This window comes from Morone saxatilis, unplaced genomic scaffold, assembly GCF_004916995.1.
Source record: "Morone saxatilis isolate NCDOM2014 unplaced genomic scaffold, NCSU_SB_2.0 Contig5, whole genome shotgun sequence".
In the NCBI taxonomy this organism is placed as follows: domain Eukaryota; kingdom Metazoa; phylum Chordata; class Actinopteri; family Moronidae; genus Morone; species Morone saxatilis.
Window position 1 is genome coordinate 11,981,022 of NW_023340095.1, and position 16,205 is coordinate 11,997,226.

The 16,205-nt window shown below is 41.0% G+C and overlaps 2 protein-coding genes across 2 annotated transcripts in view; both read left to right on the plus strand.

The window, feature by feature from the left end:
- The window catches only part of myo10l3 (myosin X, like 3), a 53,582-nt gene extending 41,778 nt beyond the window's left edge, over positions 1 to 11,804 (plus strand). The window contains exons 23-41 of the mRNA XM_035676461.1: positions 1,407 to 1,829; positions 1,940 to 1,970; positions 2,110 to 2,946; positions 3,709 to 3,832; positions 4,167 to 4,410; positions 4,531 to 4,626; positions 4,834 to 4,927; positions 5,383 to 5,438; positions 5,547 to 5,689; positions 5,880 to 6,074; positions 6,282 to 6,439; positions 6,883 to 7,006; positions 7,475 to 7,772; positions 7,887 to 8,094; positions 8,202 to 8,338; positions 8,500 to 8,623; positions 8,707 to 9,162; positions 9,386 to 9,577; positions 9,998 to 11,804. Coding sequence (XP_035532354.1) covers positions 1,407 to 1,829; positions 1,940 to 1,970; positions 2,110 to 2,946; positions 3,709 to 3,832; positions 4,167 to 4,410; positions 4,531 to 4,626; positions 4,834 to 4,927; positions 5,383 to 5,438; positions 5,547 to 5,689; positions 5,880 to 6,074; positions 6,282 to 6,439; positions 6,883 to 7,006; positions 7,475 to 7,772; positions 7,887 to 8,094; positions 8,202 to 8,338; positions 8,500 to 8,623; positions 8,707 to 9,162; positions 9,386 to 9,577; positions 9,998 to 10,102 — 4,045 coding nt within the window. The 3' untranslated portion in view covers positions 10,103 to 11,804. The remainder of the gene's footprint in view (positions 1 to 1,406; positions 1,830 to 1,939; positions 1,971 to 2,109; positions 2,947 to 3,708; positions 3,833 to 4,166; positions 4,411 to 4,530; positions 4,627 to 4,833; positions 4,928 to 5,382; positions 5,439 to 5,546; positions 5,690 to 5,879; positions 6,075 to 6,281; positions 6,440 to 6,882; positions 7,007 to 7,474; positions 7,773 to 7,886; positions 8,095 to 8,201; positions 8,339 to 8,499; positions 8,624 to 8,706; positions 9,163 to 9,385; positions 9,578 to 9,997) is intronic.
- Positions 11,805 to 13,047: 1,243 nt separating this feature from the next.
- pttg1ipb (PTTG1 interacting protein b) lies at positions 13,048 to 16,045 on the plus strand. The gene is made up of 7 exons (XM_035676908.1): positions 13,048 to 13,277; positions 13,689 to 13,744; positions 13,855 to 13,963; positions 14,374 to 14,476; positions 14,861 to 14,926; positions 15,361 to 15,407; positions 15,756 to 16,045. Exons 1-7 carry the CDS (start codon positions 13,160 to 13,162, stop codon positions 15,797 to 15,799), a joined length of 543 nt encoding a protein of 180 aa, XP_035532801.1. The 5' UTR covers positions 13,048 to 13,159; the 3' UTR covers positions 15,800 to 16,045.
- The last annotated feature ends 160 nt before the right edge of the window (positions 16,046 to 16,205 follow it).

A 16,205-nucleotide genomic window follows, 5' to 3' on the forward strand; every position in this document is an offset into this window, starting at 1 on the left:
TTGAACACTTTGTAATAACTGACTTTCCAATTATACTAAATATGTCCTGTGTCAGACTCACTGCAAAGTTCTTGCACTTTAGAAAGTCTTGTACACATTTGTATCAAATAACTCTGATTGCAAAAATAAAATCCTGCATTGTGGATCACTCACTTTGTTAATGATGTTTCATTCCTCAGAGCTTCAAAATATAATTTCATTTGATAAATTTTACTTAATGGGGGTCTGGGGACTGAAGGTTTGTTTGGTTCTTTCACAGCTGGATTAATGTTTAAAAAATGATGCACAAGACATCTATAATATTTTCATATGATATAATGGTGCAGTCATGAAAAACACAGTCTTTTGAAGTAATATTTCAATAGTATAAATGCCCTTTAGTTTCAGACAGTGAGTTAAGAGATGATCTTGACAACCTTAAAGCAAGAAGAGAAAAGGGAGAAACTGCAAGTTATGGGGTATCTGCCCTGAAGGTTACAATGTCACAATGCTAGTCTAGTATATCTTGAAAAGACAGTGTAATCTGGAGTGATGTACAGGCCACGCCCCTTAGTTAGACCAACATAGTTTTCTGTGAGGCTTTAATTTATTGCTACACTATCAGCAATACAGTTGATGTTTTTATCCAATGAATAAATCTCAGTCTTTCAAGCCTGAGAAGCAAATTTTCCGCCTCTCCACTCTGCCTGTCAGACAGGACATCCATCACTATGGTGGTTTATAAACCTGAACAAGAAGACACCCACGACATGTACTGTAATCTTGCCATGCTCCACCTGTGTGCTGCAGTATGTAAAGTCACATGCAGTGCTCTGAAAGGCTCTGTCGGGAGAGTATAATGGGACTGATGACAGTGTCCAGTAGTGAGTTCCCTTTCCTTCAGAGCTGCTCCTGCTAAAGTCAGAGGCTAGGGAAGTTCCCTAAAGACACAAGTAAAGCCTTTGTGTTATTATATGTAACATTATCTCTGTCCTGAGAACCAGTCAGAGGCCATGGAGTGATTACCTTGGAGACTAGGCCAGGATAAGGGTCAGAGAGTCATAGCAGTGTGTGTGGTCCTTTGCGAGTCACGTGTGTTTGTGTGCGTGCATGTTTATATGTGTGTTGTATTCAATGCATGTGCAGTGTGTGGGTGATGGGGCTTAGTCACAGGGCTAAACAGAGCAGCCCACACCGCCACAATGGAACAGCACAAGCTCATCAGACTGTAAACATTGCACAGTTCACAATGTACAGGCTTTTTTACCAGTGTGTTTATTTAAACAGACAATGCCAGCAGGCTGTGCAACGTCACAAATATGTTTGTGGTGTCACACAATGTTTTCAGATAATGTTGGATTAGATACATGGCTGTGGCTCTGGATGCTGACTACGAATGTGTGTATGTGTTTTGATTTTCCTATCAGGAAACAATATAAGAGGGTTTTGTCCAGCGTCGTCACCATCCAGAAGAACTACCGCGCTCACTTTTGGAGACGCGCCTTCCTGCGCCTGCGCTTTGCCACCCTCATCCTGCAGAAACATCACAGAGGCCAGCTGGGCCGATCCCACTGTCGCCAGCTCAAGGAGGAGAAACAGAAGCGGCAGGAGGAGGAGGAGAGGAGGAGGAAAGAAGAGGAAGAGGAGAGAAGGCGAGTAGAGGAGGAGAGGAGGAGGATGGAGGAGGAGAGGAGACAACGGGAGGAGGAGGAGAAAAGAAGGAGGGAGGAGGCGGAGAGACAGCGGCTGATGGACCAGGAGAAAAAGAGGAGGGAGAAAGAGGAGGAGCAGAGGCTGATGAAGGAGAAAGAGGAAGAGCAGGAAATGGCAGCTAAAGCAGATGAGAAAAGGTAGAGTAATTCACTTTTTGTGATATGTTGAAGGTGCATTTATTAATATAATTAATATCATTCTTTAAATGCTCATTTGACATCCCAAATGTTTTTTATCTTGTTTTTAGGAACTCGCTGGTAAATGGTGTTTGTCAGAAGGTAAATCATAAAAACATTAACCACAGTGTCAAAAAAATCCATTCACATGACAAAACACGTTATGAGGTGTGAATGCAGTGGCATAAAGTATTTAAATTTGCTCTCTGTATATCTTCCTCTATTCTTGTCCCGTCTACAGAAGGAGCTGTCTCAAACTCTGTCCTACAGTCACACCTCTGAGGAGGAGAGCCGTCAGATGGAGGAGATCCTGCGACTGGAGAGGGAGATCGAGCGTCTGCAAAAGCAGCAGGAAGACGGCGTGTCCCTTCTCGGGGATGTCTCCCATGAGGAGCTACGCCAGATGAGAGACGCTGAGATCTACAGACTGGAGAAGGAAGCCTCACGTGTGGCTACTGAGTTTCTGGAGCTCCTGGACTTCGGTGGTTTAGAGCCATCCCTCTCAAGTGAGGAGAACCTCCACGACCCAACCGAATCCACCGCCCCTCTGGCTGAGGAGGAAGTGGATGAGGGTTTCCATGCTGATGATGAGTGCATTCCCTTGCCTGACTTCCCCCCTCCGGCTGTGGTTCCTCTGGATAAGGAAGTATTCCAAAGTATTCCCCCTCCTCCACCTGACTTTGCGGAAGGATTAGTGGACACCCCTTCCTCAGCCTCCTCTCCCGCACCAGCAAAACTCTCCCCACTTACCCCTAACGGACTGAGTCATGCCCCTCCTCCCAAAGACTCCCAAACCTCTAGACCTCCTCCCCCTCCTCCTCTTGCTGTAGTCACTAATGGAGAAAGGCTGTCGTGCCACAGGGCCATCAGGGGGTCAGACTTTGAGCCTGTGAGCGAGGAGCCTCCCCACCAAAACATGCCAGACACAGAGTCGGACTACGACCAGGAGGAGTTTGAGGAGGCTCATGGGAGCTCAGGTGCTAGCACCAATGACGGCCATATCACAGATGAGGAGGTGCTGCGAAAATCCTCCTGCACCCAAAACAGTCTGGACTCCTTCAGAGGCAGCTCGGACTCGGTGAGAACTAACAGGCCAAGAATTCTGTCAAATGCAACAGATCTAATCCAGATGGGTAATCATTTGGAGCCCTATCATACTTTGGATGGAAATTGGATATTATGTTAAAAAACGGGACTTGAATTGCAGTTGAACTGGCTTTTTAAAATACGTTTTGCCCTCAATAGAACTGCTGCATTTTCCTTTTCCATGTCAGATATAACTTAAGCCATTGTTCACATACACACTGACATACCAGAATAATACACCCAGATTTCCTCTGGGTGTATTATTCTTCCCACACATTGCCTTAATACCTAAACTGCATACAAAAGTCAGTGTGCACAGGTGCAAGCCTGAATCCGCTGTTAACATATCAGCGCGTAACATATCAGTTCATGTTAGGATCACAGTGAAACACTGTTGCAATTATTTGTTTTGGCTCTGCTGATGAGCATGGGAATCTGTTCCCAGATACTGCAAGTCAAGCAGAGAGTTCAGACCTGACACTGTCAGATCAGCAAAATGTCAGAGGGAAAAGAGGGTGTGTGTGTGTGTGTGTGTACGTTTGTGCAAGAGTGTGTATGTACCAGTTTTATGGCGAGTTTGATTGACAACATATTAACAAGGTCAGACAGATTTTGGCCGCTGATTTAAGTGCTGACATTGCAAAATCTGACTTCACAAAAACAATCTTTTCTTTCTTGAAATGACATTACAAATGTGCAGGTTTTAATATTAAAATATGTGCTTTTAAAATCATAAATCCTGTCTGTGTTTCAGTTCATCGACAGTGATGAGGAAAACGATGGCTATGTGGACACAGATGAGGAAGTTTCCAATGGGAGAGTGAATGTGCTGAATGGCAGTGGACCTCCATACTTCCACGGCTACCTCTACATGAAGAGTGAGTAGCTTCACCAAATCACTGCCCAGCAGGCAAGCAGATGATTTATGCACAACTGAACACAGTTTGTAACAGGCTTTATTTGTTTCTTGCTTGTTTGCTTTGTTTATTTATGTTTTAGTACATAGTGTCTACTCTTACTGTATATTTTTATAAAATGTAGTTAAGTGTTTTTCATGCATTGTGGGTTCTGTTTCCAGAGGATGCACATGTATGGGAATGTCAATATGTGGGTGTTGATAGGAGGTGTTTTTATACTTACATTTCGCATGAAACAACATAAATAAACATCCTTTCTGTCTCCCTCTGCTCTCTGTGCCTCTCCCTCTTTCAGGTGGTCTTATGATCCCGTGGCGTCGTCGCTGGTGTGTCCTGAAGGATGAGACCTTCATGTGGTTTCGGGCCAAGCAGGAATCCCTCAAATCTGGCTGGCTTTACAAAAAAGGAGGAGGAATGTCCACCTTGTCTCGTCGCAACTGGAAAATGCGCTGGTTCGTTCTGCGGGAGTCGAAGCTCATGTACTTTGAGAACGACAGCGAGGAAAAACTGAAAGGAACCATTGATGTCCGCACAGCCAAGTAAGACATTGTGTTCAGTCATTGGGAAATCATTTTGGGGGTCTAATTATTATCATACAAAAGAATACAAACTAATATATGGTTCACTAAGTTTTGGTCTAACTCTGGGTCTTTCTATAGGGACATAGTGGACAATCATGAGAAGGAAAATGCACTGAATATTGTGACTGAGGAGAGGACTTACCACATATATGCAGAGTCTCCAGAAGATGCCAGGTACATTATATCCATACACTCTATAGAAATAACCAACCAACTGTGGCTGTTTTCATAGGTAGTGTTTTACTTTGTCATCGTCTCTCTGTAAAAGTGATGTGTGGAAATAAAGTTCCCCCTTGTGGTTGCCAGGGGAAGTTCACGGTGTAATTTTCAATTACATGTTTGCTGACTTATACTTTCTGAACTCCCTCTGACCCCATCCAGTGGTTGGTTCAATGTGCTGAGTCGGGTCCACAGCGCCAGCCCGGAGCAGCTCATGGAGATGCACCATGAACAGGCCAACCCAAAGAATGCAGTGGTTAGTGCTGTTTTACCTCTCTACTGGGCCCCAGCCTCAACCCCATTTCTGAGCAAGTAATGATGGAGCATGTAACTGAATCAGCTGAAGTGTCATGGTCCAGATTTTGGTCGTATAGTAATTTAAGCTGAAGAAGCAGAATGCACACATTGGTGTATTGTTCATTTGTATGGCTGTTAAATGTAGTGTAGTTAATAGCATCTGCAGATTTAGAAATTAAATGAGCTAGAAAAAGTGTATATTACATAGAAAGAAGCTTAGTTTTATACAGTATAACTAATATATTACTATAAGTGACAATTTACTTCCCTTCAGTACCCTCTTAATCGGTATGCTTCAAAAGAACAGCTTGTCGCCTCTTTGTGACATTGGAATTAGGAAGTATTTTCATTCTTCACACTATTACCTAACAGCTAATAACATTATTTCAATTCACCCCTCTTTTCTCTGTCCAGGGCACACTAGATGTGGGCTTGATTGATTCAGTTTGTGCATCAGACAACCCCGACAGGTAAGGAACGGCCAATAAACCTATACGTTGTATTTAAACTACAGTCTATGTGGCATGTACACAGTATAACAACATGTGTGTGTGTGTGTTGTCTGTTCTGTTTCATAGACCAAACTCTTTTGTTATCATCACGGCTAACCGGGTGATCCACTGCAACACAGACACACCTGAGGAGATGCACCACTGGATCGGCCTGCTGCAGAAATCCAAAGGAGACTCCAAGGTCGACGGACAGGAGTTCTTAGTCAGAGGTCAGTTGAGACACACACAATTGATTCATGTGCTTATGTATGCGGTAGGAAACCTCTGGTTAGCTCCATAAATGGCTGATTGAGTCTGCACTTAAACAAAATGCGTTGAATTTGTTTGAGAGACAGAAATACTAAAGGGTAACATCATTTTATTTAAGAATACTCTAAATCTATATTTATCCTATCTCAGGCTGGCTACATAAAGAGATGAAGTCAGGTGCCAAAAGCACTTCTCTGAAGCTGAAGAAGCGTTGGTTTGTTCTCACCACCAACTCTCTGGACTACTACAAGTCATCGGAGCGCAGCGCCTCCAAACTGGGAACTCTGGTCCTCAACAGTCTCTGCTCTGTGGTGCAGCCAGATGAGAAGGTCTTCAAGGACACTGGTCAGTTCAACATAATTATCTAAATATACTTAGGAGTTTAAGATTTAGTCTCATAAAGTTGAAAGAATTTCTATGTGGGTCATTTTCCAAATTCCTTATCTGCTAATTTTTAAGTGTTGAGCACTTTGTAGGGAGAAATATTTCTGCGTCTTACACTATACAAGGGAGTTATTTTGTCTTTAATTACTTTCTGCATTGTTCACTCAGGTTACTGGAATATAATTGTCCATGGACGTAAACACTCTTACCGACTTTACACAAAAATGCTGAATGAGGCCATGCGGTGGGCGAATGCCATACAGGGAGCAATAGACAGCAAAGTTCCTATCGAAACGCCAACGCAACAACTCATCAGGGACATAAAGGTATTCAAGGATTCACTTGTTCTTCCTTTGTTGTTGCTAGGTTGCTAATAACTGCTAGTCTGGGTGCGATGTCACTAAATGTGCTAATAAAAATGTCACTATTAACATATGGGAATTTATATTATTTTAACTCCAATTCTTTTCAGTCATGCAAACCTTTGGCAGGGACACACACTGTAGTAAAGTGAGGTACTTGTACTCACTGCGTGTGTGCTGTGATCTTCTTTAAGTCTTGGCCTCGTCCGCTTCAAACCTCTTTTCCTCACACATAGCTGTTTCCATGCTTTACTGAAGTAAAAATATTGATATTTTTCACTGATATTTTTATTCTGTTATTAAACTCACTTAAATACAAACTTCCACCTATTCAAGAATGCTCTACTGAAACATAATTCACAACCACTTCACTTTAAGATCACTGATCCAGTTTTCTGTTTGTCCAGGAGAGCAGTTTGAATGTGGAGGCTGTGGAGCAGACATACTGGAGGAACCCCATCCTGAGATATACCCAGCATCCTTTGCACTCCCCTCTTCTACCTCTGCCCTATGGAGATGTCAGCATCCACTGTGAGTGTTGCAAGCTATTGTTGTTGACTTCTGTTGATCCTGATTAAATTAGACTACTGTTTGCATTGGGGGTTCGTTTTAAGTTGGGTTTTTTTTTTTGCATTAATATGTATTTTACTGCATGCATTTTCTGCTTATTAAATTCTTGTTTATTTTCATCAAATAGTTTACAACATAAAAGCTCACAGGCAAGAGGACAAAAATACAGGCCTTGTTATTTTCATAAAAATGTTTGATCCACTTCGACAGAATTGTGTGTATAGAAGAAGACTACGACTTTAAACTAAAAGGCTTCCCACACACTGGCACTACTGTCTATGTTAGAGGGCATTAACATTTTTGAGCAAATTATTACACACTTAGCATAACATTTTAAAGTGTTCTAATGTCATTTGATTAATTACTACTTAGAACAGGTATAAGGTAAAAGTAATTGGAATTAAAATCCTCTCTGTCACTCTGTTCCAGTGCAAAAGGAAAAGGGTTACACCAGCCTGCAGGATGAGGCTGTGAAGATTTTCAACTCACTACAGGAGATGGAGGCAGTGTCGGACCCCGTACCAATCATCCAGGGAATCCTACAGACCTGTCAGGACTTGAGGCCATTAAGAGATGAGGTTTACTGTCAGCTGATCAAACAAACCAATCACGTCCCGCACCCCAACAGTCCTGCCAATTGCGCCCACTGGCATCTCCTGACCTGTATGAGCTGCACCTTCCTGCCCAGCCGAGGCATCCTGCGTTACCTCAAGTTTCACCTCAAAAGGTGCAGTGTATTTTTGGATACATACCATTAATTCATAACAATCCTACGCTCACAGACTATGAATGGTTGAAACTTCAAAAGTTCACTGTCTTCTTGTTTTTGGGTGTTTTTCAGGATTAAGGAGCTGTACCCTGGTACAGAGATCGAAATGTTCGCCCATTTCATCGGCGAGTCTCTGAAGAAGACCAAGGCCAGAGAGTTTGTTCCCTCTCAAGAGGAAATCATTGCACTGCTTACCAGACAGGAAATGACCACCACAGTCTACTGCCATGGAGGAGGCTCCTGCAAGATCTCCATTAACTCGCACACCACCGCTGGAGAGGTGAGCGAGCTGTAGTCATTGCTACATAGGTGTATGTGTACGCACAAACTCCTATACAGATAATGTATAGCTTTGTGATTGTTGTTATCTTGGCTTGTTTTGTCCAGGTGGTGGAGAAGTTGATCAGAGGTCTGGCTATGGAGGACAGCAGGAACATGTTTGCACTCTTTGAACACAACAACACTATTGACAGAGCTGTGGAAAGCAGGGTTCTTGTGGCGGATGTTTTGGCTAAATTTGAAAGGTATGTTATACATGATCACAGGTTACTGCGTATTACATACTATATTTGATTATATTATTATAAATTCAGGGCTCTGTTACATAGGATAATTAACACCTGTTGAGTTACACCTGTTGATAATGACAAGAAAGCAAGTGACAGGTATGTGTCCTTCCCACCAGACTGGCTGGCAGTGAGGACGGTGAGGAAGACGGCCAATGGAAACTCTATTTTAAACTCTACTGCTTCCTGGATGTGGAGAGCATGCCTAAAGAAGGAGTGGAGTTTGCATTCATGTTTGAGCAGGTGTGTTTTACAGCTTGTGTTACTGAGAGTATTTTAAACCACATTTTGCAGTTGGTACTAATCATGATTTGCTGTTACTTCAGGCCCACGAGAGTTTGACCCGGGGCCACTTCCCGTCCCGAGAAGAGACCCTGCAGCACCTGGCCGCGCTACGGTTGCAGTTTCTATATGGAGATAAAGCACGAGTCACCTGGAGCCTGGAAAATGTCTACCCTGTAGGCCGCCTGCGCAGTCGCATCCTCCAGTTTACCAAGGTGGGCGGAGCCTCAGGGTCGGGCCAAACTCTGGAGCGTCGGAGGACTAGCTTCCTGGACGGGACCCTGCGTCGGGGGTTGAAGACGGGCTCGATGAAGAAGCAGCGCATGGAGGAGGAGCAGATGTTGGAGATGTGGATAAAAGAGGAGATGTCTGCCACCAGGACGAGCATCATGGAGAAGTGGTCCCGCCTCAAGGGTCTGGACCAGCATCAGGCCATGCTCAAATACATGACCATCATCAAGGAGTGGCCTGGATATGGATCCACACTTTTTGATGTTGAGGTAAGTTTATCAGATCTTTAATGTTGCCTGAAGAGATGCACTAATCCAACTTTAGCAGAAATAAAAACTGAGCTGTTGGATCAAATAAAATGTCACAGTAAATAATGTCACAAAGACACTGTATGTAATGTAAATCAGTCAGGTCTGATTGGCTTATGATCAGTATTAGCTTCGATACTGTTCCAGCAGATGTTTATGAGATCCTGTGTTTGTGTCTTTATAGTGCAAAGAAGGAGGCTTCCCTCATGATCTCTGGTTGAGTGTGAGCGCTGAAAATGTGTCTGTCTACAAGAGAGGAGAGCCAAAGCCTCTGGAGACCTTCCCATATGAGCACATCATTTTCTTTGGCGCTCCACAGCCCTGCACCTACAAGATCACTGTGGATGAGAGAGAAATGTTCTTTGAAACACCACAGGTACGTTATTTTTTCTGTAAATAATTCAATTGTGTAGGTTTGTAATAGGAAAATACGGTTGATATGCCTGAAAAAACTGACAAAACATTCACAAAAAAGGCAAAACTGGTGGTGGTACAGGTATAAACAAAAGCCAAAATAATCTAAAATCTTGATCACTTTGTAGAATTTTATTTACAACTAATGCAGTGACAAAACAGCTGATGCATTTTGCCTTGAACCCTTTATCAGAGCATATATCAAAGCAGTCCATTAGTTTTAAAGAAAATTCAACAAAGACATTGATTATTTTTCTTTTTCTAACACTGCTGCACCTTTTACCTGAATTTGCATATGCAAAACAAATTGTATACCCATGTTTGTCTTTGCTTCTCTCTTCTTTCTCTTCTCTGCTGACTGTGTGTTTGTACATTTCTCCAGGTCGGAGAGATCACAAAGATCATGAAAGCCTACATAAACATGATCGTGAAGAAGCGCTGCAGTGTGAAGTCTGTGTCCAGCTATGGAACCAGCTGGATCAGATGATTTGACTTGATAGGACACAAAATGTACTCAGCTACAGTTCACCCGACAGATAACAAGCAAGCATGGAGAAAAGATGCAAAAATGGCAACAGGATCGAAACACTTGTACAGACATTGTGTTTCAGAGCTTTTGACTAGCAACACAGACGAACTCCATCCAGAAAGATTGCTGTCTATAGAGATATAAGACACATGTCTTTACTGCTTGTGGCAAAAAAGTGGGAACATTCATGCATCTGCACCATTTTAAGCTTTACAGTTGTCCCGAGTGTTGCTTCCCTCCATGCAGTCTCCAAACATGTTACTCGCTCTCATTAAATACACTGGTCATTTCTCACATCTTACTTGAAATGTACTTCAGGTATCTTTTCATGGATTCTTTCTTTAAATATCCCGGAAACCCAGACAGAGCACTCTCTTGTTCCACTATAAAGGTCAGGTCAAAACAGACATTCATTCAGTATCTGAATTAGAACTTTTTCATTTCCAAAAGTGTAAATTTCTTTAAAATTAGTTAAAAATATGAGTTGCAGTGGCAAAAGTACCTTTTATTCAACTGTTACTTCTGATATTGCGCCCCATTGTTATGAATGTTCTCCTGAATGGAGATTCCCTCAGGTTAATGCGTAATATACCTGTCCCAGGGAGATTATCTTCCTCATCTTGCCTTATTTAAGTTTTTAGTTTAGTTATTCTGCACTAATAGATTCGGTGCAGATGCAGCCTTTCAGGAACACTATATACATTTTGATTGAGCGTTTTGGTCAGTGGTAGCTACAGCTTCCACTGGTGCATTTGCCTCTTTAAAAGTCAAATACAAGGAAATTTAATTGTGGAAATCCAATATGAATAACCACTGCATCAGTGGAGATGCAATGTCTAAAACCACTGCAGTCAAGTATTCTCAAAAGGCACCTATTACTAAAAAATCAAACTATTTGCGCTTCTATCCCAGAACAAGTACTTTGTGTTGAGCTGTTTTATTGTGTACTGAGTCGAGGGTTTGTCTTTGAAACTTTTTGTAGCTGAAACTGATGTTCAACAATGTGTTCTGAGAAACAGCACGTCTGTGTCTAAAGATTGTTTTACTGTGTTTTTTTCAGTGATGTCAAAGGCCATGTGAGGGTGGGGTATTTATTTATTGAAGTATCAAAGGATTGGAAGAATGTGCAGACTGAGTGAGGTGAACAGTGTGCTGGAAATGTGTTGATGCAGTTACCCCGGCACGTTTGTGCATTCAGGGTCGCTGAAATTTAAATTTCGAAATAGATAAGTTGTTAATAGCTTACTATTGATTTTATCCCTTTTGTCAGCATAAAATAACCTTGGTGTGTTGCCCTCAACCCCCAACGTGCTCAATTCCTTGTATTATCTTGCTAACCCGGAAGATGTGTTCGCTCCTTCACTATAAATGAACAAGAGTCAAGCCTATGCCAGTCAACTTACATTATAGTTCATGATATGAGTATGATCCAAACATAATGAGCTTAGTATTTACCTCACATTGCATCACTGTCTTCCATTGCTCTCCAATCGTACTCACTTAGGCGATCTGGTCAGCTGCTGGCGGCCACACCAGAGACTGATCTTGCCATTGACGATGACTGTACTTCTGAGATTTCTGATTGTTTTGAAGAAGAAAAATCAGAAAATGTTTTATATCAGAATTTAAAGATGCTTTAATAAATTATTGTATTTCAAAAGCTGTTTTGTGTTCATTATTATTATTGTTATTATTATAAAGTCTCGTATCCTGTCATATCTCTGAGGATAAAAATGGTATGTCCAGTAAATAAAGTAAAAATATGTCATAATAGACCTTTTTCACAGCACCCATTTTGACATGAAATAGTAGGGTAAATACAGGTGTTATGATACTAGGCTCTGATTAATTTAGTGTAGCATAGCCTTTCCACTTAACTTTTTTTATTAAAGTAAAATAATTTAGATTTATGTGGAGCATATTAAAGAAAAAAGATAAGAAGAAAGAAAATACTTCCGATCTCTGTTTTCCTTGTTTCATGGACAGGAACCTTCTATAAATCTTTTTTTTTTTGTTTGTTTGTTTTAAGTTGCAACAAATAACTTTATATTGTAAAAAATGTATTATGTATGTACTATGTTTTATAGATAATATGAGACAATTCATTTATAAGCTTCCCAATCAGTTATTAGTCCTGCTATTAACAAAGTCATTAATAAAAATGTCTCTATTTCTAGCTGTCAGCAAAAGTTGGTTATCTGAAATGAGAAATGGTATTTAACCATTAATAAAGGACTTTATTGTCAGTCTGAATGTAAAAGTCTGCAGTTGGATGTTAATAAATTAATTATAAATTAATTTTAGAGCAGATGCTGTGCTGCCTTTTTCCTAAGAGGAAATAGTCAAGCAGTCAAAGCAACGTGCGGTGCTGAAGGAGGATAAACAGCTAGAGTGTTTGCTCACAGCTTGGCAACCCAAAACTGGTTACTATTAATAAACCCATTAGGCTACGTTCCCACTGCAAGCTTTAGCATTCAAATTGTGATTTGTTGCTCAGTTCTTCTTTTGTTGTTGTTGTTTACATTATTTTTTAAATGAGTCAGATCCCAGTGTGAACACGGTGCTGAAGTCACCTGCCTGGCGCACGCAGATCCAGAGGGACATAAAAAGTCACATGAATTCTGATATGACAGTTCACAGTAAGGTCACATTGCAAGACCTGTATCTGATTTCAACCACGTATGAAAATAAGAACTGGAAAGATCAGATTTCATGTGAGGTGTGCTAAAAATCTGCAAATGAGTTGAAAAATCAGATTTGGTCCACTTTTGTGTGTGTGTGTGTGAACGCAGCCTTAGTCTCAGCATATACAAACTTAGAAAAAGTTTATATAGACAAACGCATAATAAACGATCAGACAGATGTTGAGCATTGTCGTGTTTGTCTCTGCAGATGTTTCGTGACGCCAGCGTCAGGAGTTCATGACGTCAGCCCTCGTAAACTGGAGGTCCACCCTTCAGTTTGTCTCCTCAGACCTCAGACACGTTAGTTTTGTTCCTCATTTCCATCCAGTCGATGTTTCCCACTCGTCTCACAATGGCCGACGTTTTTAGAGCCTCGGTGTTCGTGTTTGCGTTGGTTTTCTGCGGCGTTATTGTGACCACAGAGGCGCAGACTCCTTCTCCAGCTCCGGGTAAGTTTCTTTTTCTTTTTCTTTTTTTAAAAAGATTTTAGCTGTTGTGCTTTGTTTCATCCAGCCAGAGTCAAGTCAGGAGACTGTCACATGACAGCAGGCAAAATGGATTTTCACTAATCATAAGAACAAAACTAATCATCTCAAATCATAGTGATGACCCGCCCAATTGTGGACATTTGTTTTATTGTACAGAAAGAAAACTAGCCGGTTTTTCTTGCACTAAAGTGTGTCAGTCTGAATCACTGTGGACTTTGTTGTTGCAAGCACAGCCAATGATTTGCCACTGTGGGCAGAAAATTAAACCTCTAGTAACATTTCTTAATTTTTACTTCCTTCCTTTCCTGTAAGCCAATGTGTTGAACTGCTTGAACTTAAAGTATAACACACTGTAACTCTCCTTTGTTTCAGCTCCTTGTGCCCTGAAATCAAACACCAGCTGTGCTGACTGTCTGCAGAATGTGGCAGTAAGTCAACCAAACACAAGCACTATAACTGTCCTTAGCTTTGTTAGCCATGTATTACAGTAAATACCAAAGATGAAAGCTCACAGTGTTTGTTGCTGTCTTCGTTGCAGTGTTTGTGGTGCACACCAACCAAACAATGCATGGACTACCCAGTGGGGAACATCCTGCCCCCCAACAGTGTGTGTCCATTGAATGATGCACGGTGGGGGGTATGTTGGGGTAAGACTGGGCCCTTAGGCCTCAGATAACCAGTAATCAGGGTATAACCTGCAAGTCGTATTAACATTTGGGATGTGTGTGTGTGTGTGTGTGGGAGAGACTATATGGGGGAAAGTATTTGTTAAAAATTAAACAGAAACTGTTTTGATATTTAATTTATTGCTTGAGTCATTTTTAAAGCAAAAATACCAGTCTCTGGTTACATGTTCTCAATAGTTTATGAATAGGCATACTATGCTTCTGACTAATCGATTACTTTACTATATTACTTCACAGGACCATAACCAACTCCTATTTTGGTTCAAATGTCTTAGCCTACCAACCACCAAGTAGTTAACTTAAGCCCTTGTATATTTACTAGGATTTATAATATGATACACATCTTATCATTAAGTTCCTTTGATCTCCAGTAAACTTCCAGGTTCTGATCATCACCGTGTCAGTGCTGGCTGGCGTCCTCATCATTTCCATCCTTTTGTGTTGCTTCTGCTGCTGCAAGTGTGAACGAGCCGGGTAAGTGTAAACATAAGTCACATGATGTGTTGGCTGTGAAATCTGGTTCAACATGGAAGGAGGAGGACGGTGGGGGGTGGGTGGGTGTGGGTAAAACACAATGGGTTGTTCTTCTGCAAGGCCGGGCTGATACCGCCGTCTCCAAAAGCCTGCCAGGATTTGTAACTGCTGTTACAAATCACTGGAAAAGAATTCGTTATTTAAGCCTCTTCTGAAGACCAGTTAATGTAATAATGGGCTGAAAAGAAGAGTGATAGATTATTAGACTGATTAACTGTTACTCATACTGTATTAGGCTTTTACTCTCACTATTGTCATTTATATTGCAATGTAAGCCATTGACTGTGAAGCATGTTAATATAATTACATATTCTTATATTCCAGGAACAAGAGAGAGGATGCAAAGGTAGAGCGACAAAGCCGCATGAGGAAGGCCCGTCAGAAAGAGAGGTCAGTAACCAATTTAACTGTTCAGATACAAAATACAAACCACCAGCAGACACCAGGGTGTGTCCCTGTGGTCTGTACTATACTGTCAATGGTCTGTACTCATCAGTATGTAGATAAACACATTCATTATAAGTTTATATAAGATATAAGTTTCAAAAAGAGACAAATAAACCTTTTTTTCTCTTTCAAAAGTGGTGCAGATAGAAACTGTTTTTAGGTGGCAGCCACATTTTAACATTTCTCATTGGTCACCACCACCATAAACTATAGTAACAGCTGAAATAATGTTTTTTTGACATATACCATCAGCATATTACAGAAGTACTTTGTGTAAATCTTTAAGCCATGATTCAAACACTGTAGGTGTGAGTGGAGCCACTGTTTTCTGTTTCTGTTTTCTGTCTGACAATTTGTCTTTGTTTGTTCCCCAACAGGAGAACAGAAATGCAGCTGAGACATGATGAAATCAGGCAGAAATATGGTGAGACGCATTCGAGTGGGTTAATGAATGTAAATCTGGAATATCAAAGACTTTGTTTAAATTTTCAGTGACAGAACAGCTGAATAAAAACACAGGATAGGGGAAAGACGATAAATAAAATTAAATGAAGAAATAAATTTGGAAGGGAACAACATAAAAAGTGTCATAAACCAAGAAAAGAAAAGAAAAGTAAGCAACATTAAAACAACAAATTTGATTCAGTAGCGCCATCTACTGGAGAATACTGGACACACAATTAAATTCCAACATTTCTAAGTTATTTTTGGAAGAGGTTATTTGCATTAAATCCACAAATTCAAATGTCGATCTCTCCATTGTTCTTTTCAGGTCTGGCAAAGGATAACCCATACGCCCGTATGGACGATCGTTAAGAAGAATCTCAGCCATGATTCCTTTAAAAAAAAAAATCCCTTACTGATGCCTTATACATTGTCCAAATGTAGCACATGATAAACTGTGATTGTCTGCTCTGATTTCGGTGAGTTGGTGTTGTTGCCAAGATGCTCTGAAATCATTTTTGACCGGATGTGCACAACAAACATCTTCACATAATGTTTCATTTTTATACATGTTGCTCTCTACAGAAGCGTATTGCATTCACTTGTAAAAAAAAAAAACACAGAGAATTTTTTTTCCGGTTTTCAGAGTAATTTTTTCTGTTTTTCGTGGTAATTTTTCCCTCTCCATTTTCAGAGTAATTTTTTTTCTGAATTATCGAGATACTTCGAACTCCCGCGAGAACCTGCCATATCTGTCCAGCTGATCCTGGAGAAACAT